This window comes from Dermacentor andersoni, chromosome 8 (assembly GCF_023375885.2).
Source record: "Dermacentor andersoni chromosome 8, qqDerAnde1_hic_scaffold, whole genome shotgun sequence".
NCBI lineage: Eukaryota > Metazoa > Arthropoda > Arachnida > Ixodida > Ixodidae > Dermacentor > Dermacentor andersoni.
In genome coordinates this window covers 104,635,386-104,641,691 of record NC_092821.1, presented here as the reverse complement: position 1 = coordinate 104,641,691, position 6,306 = coordinate 104,635,386, and the positions used below count along the sequence as shown (strand labels likewise).

The 6,306-nt window shown below is 49.6% G+C and overlaps 1 protein-coding gene across 1 annotated transcript; it reads left to right on the top strand.

The window, feature by feature from the left end:
* The first annotated feature begins 611 nt into the window (after positions 1–611).
* LOC126529467 (uncharacterized) lies at positions 612–4,376 on the top strand. The gene is made up of 2 exons (XM_050177060.3): positions 612–788; positions 2,893–4,376. The coding sequence occupies exons 1-2, from the start codon at positions 687–689 to the stop codon at positions 3,868–3,870; spliced, it is 1,080 nt and encodes a 359-aa protein (XP_050033017.2). The 5' UTR covers positions 612–686; the 3' UTR covers positions 3,871–4,376.
* The last annotated feature ends 1,930 nt before the right edge of the window (positions 4,377–6,306 follow it).

Genomic DNA, 6,306 nt, shown 5'->3' with positions numbered 1-6,306 from the left:
AGATTCAAGGGGTGCTGTGTGTGCGTTACTAAACGCGTAGTTGCACACAATCGAACTTGCACATATCACATGGTGGCTACCGAGCACGCCATATAATTGCTGCCGCTAATATAAGAACCTCCGTGGTTGCTCGAGTAAGTGTACTCTTATCTTTCTTAATGTCTAAGTCACATTGCGGCTGGTTATAATGTGCAGAGCTAATGACAACCAGCTTCGGAGATCCTTCTTATCCTTTTGTTTACCTTCTCAGAATACAAGGTAATTATATATGCTGAAACCTGTGAAAGTTTAAATATTTGCTACACGTACCGAAAAGGAGGTATAAGGTGATGTCGATGTTGGCGCCCGTGGTTGGGACCTAATTACGCCTGTTAAAAAACTATATTGTGAAAAAAAACTGCGTAATGACACACATACACGCACTTTTGTCTGAGAAATTCGAATGACACCGACTATACATTTGCACAGTTTGACAGCTGACATGGCGAGCAGACGTCACTGTTTGACCGTTCTTTGTCCCCGGCGTGTGTCTTCTCGGCACGTGACCTTTTCCAGTCGGCTGACGTCATAAGTCTTTCTAACCCTAACGCATGCGCAGGTGCGCGGCGGCTGTGGCGGCCGAGGAGCCCGACTACAAGAACCAGGGCTCGAGCAAGCCTCCGTACTCGTACGCGACGCTCATTTGCATGGCCATGAAGGCCAACAAGAACAAGATGACGCTCAGCGCCATCTACAAGTGGATACGCGAGAACTTCCTGTACTACCGGAATGCAGACCCCAGCTGGCAGGTAAGTGCCAGAGAGGGCTGATTATGAAAAGTCTAAGGCGAAGGACCACAGACGACGACGAGGCAAAACTGCGCAAAATTGGAACTTAAGTACGTAAATAGAAACTGCTAAACAAAGGATGGTGAGGCAAAAGAAAAGCAAATGATTCGTATACACTCAAGAAAAGTTTGCACCCTTCGGGGCTTATCATCAAAGAACAATCGTTATCTACTTGCATGTCTTTCCTTACTTTAACACTGTGGTGTAAAGGTTATAAACAGGCATAAGGTGCCTCAGAAAGGCTGGACAACGTTTCGGTAGGAGGACTTATCGTCAAAGACACTCAAGAAAAGTTTTCACCCTTCGCGGCTTATCATGCACCAAAGAACAATCGTTATCTTGCGAGTCTTTCCTTACTTTAATGATCATCATCATCAGCCTGGTTACGCCCACTGCAGGGCAAAGGCCTCTCCCATACTTCTCCAACTACCCCGGTCATGTACTAATTGTGGCCATGTCGTCCCTGCAAACTTCTTAATCTCATCCGCCCACCTAACCTTCTGCCGCCCCCTGCTGCGCTTCCCTTCCCTCGGAATCCAGTCTGTAACCCTTAATGACCATCGGTTATCTTCCCTCCTCATTACATGTCCTGCCCATGACAATTTCTTTTTCTTGATTTTGACTAAGATATCATTAACTCGAGTTTGTTCCCTCACCCAATCTGCTCTTTTCTTATCCCTTAACGTTACACCCATCATTCTCCTTTCCATAGCTCGTTGCGTCGTCGTCAATTTAAGTAGAACCCTTTTCGTAAGCCTCCAGGTTTATGCCCCGTACGTGAGTACTGGTAAGACACAGCTGTTATACACTTTTCTCTTGCGGGATAATGGCAACCTGCTGTTCATGATTTGAGAATGCCTGCCAAACGCACCCCAGCCCATTCTTATTCTTCTGATTATTCCAGTCTCATGATCCGGATCCGCGGTGCTACCTGCCCTAAGTAAATGTATTCTCTTACTACTTCCAGTGCCTCGCTACCTATCGTAAACTGCTGTTTTCTTCCGAGACTGTTAAACATTAGTTTTCTGCAGATTAATTTTTAGACCTACCCCTCTGCTTTGCCTCTCCAGGTCAGTGAGCATGCATTGCAATTGGTCCCCTGAGTTACTAAGCAAGGCAATATCATCAGCGAATCGCAAGTTACTAAGGTATTCTGCATTAACTCTTATCCCCAGTTCTTCCCAATCCAGGTCTCTGAATACCTCCTGTAAACACGCTGTGAATAGCATTATAGAGATCGTATCTCCCTATATTTAACGCGTTAAAATTAACATGCCGAGAATGACGAGGCCGCCTTTGACGAAGATAGGTCGTCCTATCGAAACGTTGACCAGCCTTTCTGAGGCTCCTTATGCCTGTTTACAACTTTTATACCACAGTGTGCTATTCCATCTGTCAGTCCTATTCTTGATTTTGGCCTGACTTTAACACAGTGCGCCCAGTGCCCTCAGTCACGAAATGCATGCGCGTCGGGAGGGTGACAGAGAATTATTGACAGAAAAGTCGCGAATGCAGAGTTTTGAAAAATGGAAACGCAAGCGAGTCAGATGACGAATATCGCTTTAATGGGGACAAGTAAACCCCGGAGGGTGTAAACTTCTTTTAAAGTGTATCTGAGCTACTGATACTAGGTAAGGGTTTTTTTTTATTACTGATAAGCTACCGTCGTCACCATCATCATGCTATTAACCTTGGCTTAGCTATCACATATATATATATATATATATATATATATATATATATATTACGTATCACATATGCTTGTAAAATTTTCTCGCTTTTTTTTTCTTCACGGAAACTTTCTATTACCCTCGACTACCCTACCATTCCCTTGAGAACCATTCCCAGGCTCCATATATCGCAGCCTCCAGTTATCGCTTCTTCACTTCCGCTTCTATATATATATATATATATATATATATATATATATATACGGTCAGCTAAACCAAAATCAACCTGCCGTGTAGGCTTAATTTGTTGATGCTTACATTTATAATACGTCGTCTACTATGCCCCGAAATCGATGCCAAAAAACACTCGTCCGTTTGTCCCAAACATTGCGCAGAACTCCATCCGCCACAACCTGTCTCTCAACAAGTGCTTCATCAAGGTTCCGCGTAGCAAGGACGAACCGGGCAAGGGCGGCTTCTGGAGGCTGGACCCCGTCTACGCCGACTCCCTGGTCGACGGCGTCTTCAAGAAGCGACGACCCGCGCAGAGACATCCCGGAGCGCCCGGCACCGCCACAGCGCCGAGTACGGGAGGTGGCAGCGGCGGCAGCTCCAAGAGGAACCGGAGGGACCGCGGAGGCGCAGCCAAGAACAAGCAGGCGACGACGGCGGCGCACGCCCTGAGCGTCGTCTCCTCGCTCCAAGGGCACAGCGGGCCCGCCGTCATCGTGGAACGCGTCGATCCGGCCGCCGTCGTGGTCATGGACTCGGCGGGCGTCGCGGGCGCGGCCGCGTCGGCCTCGCAGCACCACCTGGACGACGTGTGCGGCGACCTGGGCGAATCGCTCAAGAACGACCTGTCCTGGATCCTCAGCGAGAGCGACCTGGACTTGGAGCAGCAGCTGGACCGGTACCGAAGCTCCGAGGACGCAGCGGCCGCGGCGGCCCTGCAGCTGGAGGAGGACCTCTTCGGAAGCGGCGGAGGAGTCGTCGACGGCGAGGTCACCGTCAACGGCTCCGTGCCGTCCGCCTCGAGTCCCGACTGGTGGACGTGCTTCGGTCCGGGCAGCGGCGGCGGCGCCGAGCCGGCGTCGCTGTGTCTTCCGGTGGCGGCGGCGACTCCGGCGGTCGGCTGCTCGACGTCGAGCGCGGTGCAGACGTTCGAGCTGCTGTACGGGGGCGCCGAGACCGACGACGCCTGCGTCGTCGACCACCACGTGACTGTCCCGGGCGAACTGGTCTTCGGCGACCCGACGTCGTCGGTGACCGTTGCCCAGCAGCAGCAGCCGTGGGCGGACTGCAAAGCGGCGCTGGAGGCTGCCGCGCTCGAGCTGGAGACGTACGCGGAGATGGACGTGGTGCCCGGATACTAGTCGGTGTAGCCCGCTTTAAGTGTGATCCTTCGTTGCCGCAGTGGTGGGTGTGCTTGCCTCGTTGCCTCTGGACCCTGTGGCAACCTCTGTGTAAGCAATGTTTGTGACTGCCGATATGTGTGTGTGTTTCTGTGCGCTTAAGTGTGAAAGCAGCCCGCAAGACATTCAAGTGCTGGCGGAGTACTCCGTCCGAAGCTCGATGGTTAGAACTTCAGCGGGAAGCAGCCGCGGAGCGTGAAATTGATTGTCCTGCACGTATTGTTGTGTCGTGTCATGGTCATCTGTTTAGCGCGGAAAGCGCACGGGTGGACAGCGGTGTATGCCGCGCCCTCTTTCCAAAGCCAAAACATATCCCAGCATTTCTTGTTGGGCTAAACCCCCATGTTTTTCGCTGTTTCTCCGTGTTCGTATAAGGCCGGCTCGTGGAAAGAAAGAAGCCCGCATAGCTGTCTGATATCCAAGGGCACGAGACAAAGACAATTATAGCTTAGTTGCACTCAACAAAACGATCTGTGTGCTCGTTTTTCACTCTTACTTGGAGTCGCTCAGAGTCGACGGCTGTTGCCGTCTGGTGGTGCCTAATTATTTGCAGGCTCGTGAAACATGACTGTTATAGCAGGGGCGCAAACTAAGCGCATACACAGACGAATTACACAGGACGAGCGCCAACACCATCAGTTTTATTAGGACAACAATATCCGCCCATTAACTACACAGCATAACCTGAAAGCATAATCAGTACCGCAAGACAACAGATGAGAACAGGAAGGAAACATACAATGGTTTTCTAGGCTTAGCACCTCAAGTTCTAACAAGGCGCCTTCTGACCGGCATACAAAGCTACAGCCGGGTCGCTGAAAATCTATCTCCGTTTTTTTTTATCCTAAAGCGGTAGACTTCTAAAATTTTCCTTGCGATCCCGTTCTTGCTTATCCCTATAATCTTTCGATAAACTTGGACGTTCGAGAAGCGTGGCATACATCTGCAGGAACCACAGTGCATAGGCAAAATTGGTAGGGGCGCTCGTCCTATCTATATACTCTGTCTGTGTATGCGTTAGCTTGAGCCCCAACGTCTAAAACCCGGATGAATTCTTGCCGCAGCCTTCACTGACACGCGGTCGTTCAATTCCTCGCAGATACTGCACTCGCACGTGATCTGGTCTATACTGTAACCTTTATGACAGCACTGTATAATTCTCACGAAGAGCCGGCAGATATGCAATGTTTTCTTGTGCATATTGAAATTCTGCCAATTGATTCATGTTCCCCGCGATTAACATGGTATATATAGACTGTCCTCACGCAGCTGGAATCTAAGCTCCCGGCAACGAATTAGCTTGTCGCCCCCCCCCCCCCCCCCTATTTTTTCACTGCACTGAACAATCGTGCGATCGCTATCTGCTGATTGACAGATTAGGCAGAACGTTAAAGTGAGGTAACCCTCTCAAGTGTGACAGTGTTCTTCACTTCTTTCCATAAGCCGGTCCTAGTCTTCCGTGTGGATCGTTTGCTTGAAAGGCGAGTACTTTTTTTTTCAGCCTGCTTAAGTGTAAATTCGCTTCAGGTTAAGCAGTAGCTGCTGAGCGCAAATTTATTTATCGATCTTTCCACGTTGGTCCACAACTTGCCCACCAGGTTGGACTGCCTTGGTATAGTAACCTCCGGGTTTAGAGTTGCTTGATTCCGCACGACATTGTTAGTGTATGTGTTTCTAATGTCCTTGTAATTACGGTGTAGCTTAATCCTTGCGTTTTATTCTTGTGTGTGTGTGTGAGTGAGCGTCCCCGCTATTGTGCTATTACATTGTGCAATCCTCGCAGTCAGAGAGCATGCGACGTGTGCGTCATTCTGCATCCGTTACATTAGCAATTTCGACAGCGTTTACCGAATGGCCACAGCCTCTTGGAACATATCGCCGCTTTCTGTCCTGTTCTCTAAAAGAATCAAACATGCAATGCCGTTTCGTGCGGATTGAATGCGCGTCGTACAGTATGATACCACATCTATAGCTCGTTATTTGCTTACCGCTTCTCGAAACTAAGCCTACGAGAAATAGAAAAATCAAAGGCGGGCCCACTATTCAGCCAAACTTCTTAACAGAGGGTGGCTGCTATCTTAGCAGCAGAGGGCTGCTCCAAACAAGTTTTGGAAAATATATTTTATCTCAGTGCAGCTAGGCAGCGTTGCCGATCTGTCAGATGTAACGGAGGAAATATCACAATTCCCGAAATCTAACGAGCAGCCCCATAGCGCAGGAAAGTTCTGCTGTTCTTTCTGTACTTAACATACAACATCAGTGGGCGGGAAGATTGAGGCTCCGCCCTCGCCTTAGGTGTCCTGTATGATCCTTCGACTTCCATCTCTATTGCTCACACTACCCGTCGTCTACGCGTGCGCGCGCACAGTGATCCCACAGTATGAACTGCCAAACCTG

Bases quoted from the DNA above. Each gene is read 5' to 3' on its own strand.
- LOC126529467 (XM_050177060.3), top strand. From the start codon at position 687: ATGGCCATGAAGGCCAACAAGAACAAGATGACGCTCAGCGCCATCTAC. The intron at 789-2,892 runs GTAAGTGCCAGA...AACATTGCGCAG, and splicing joins ATGCAGACCCCAGCTGGCAG to AACTCCATCCGCCACAACCT.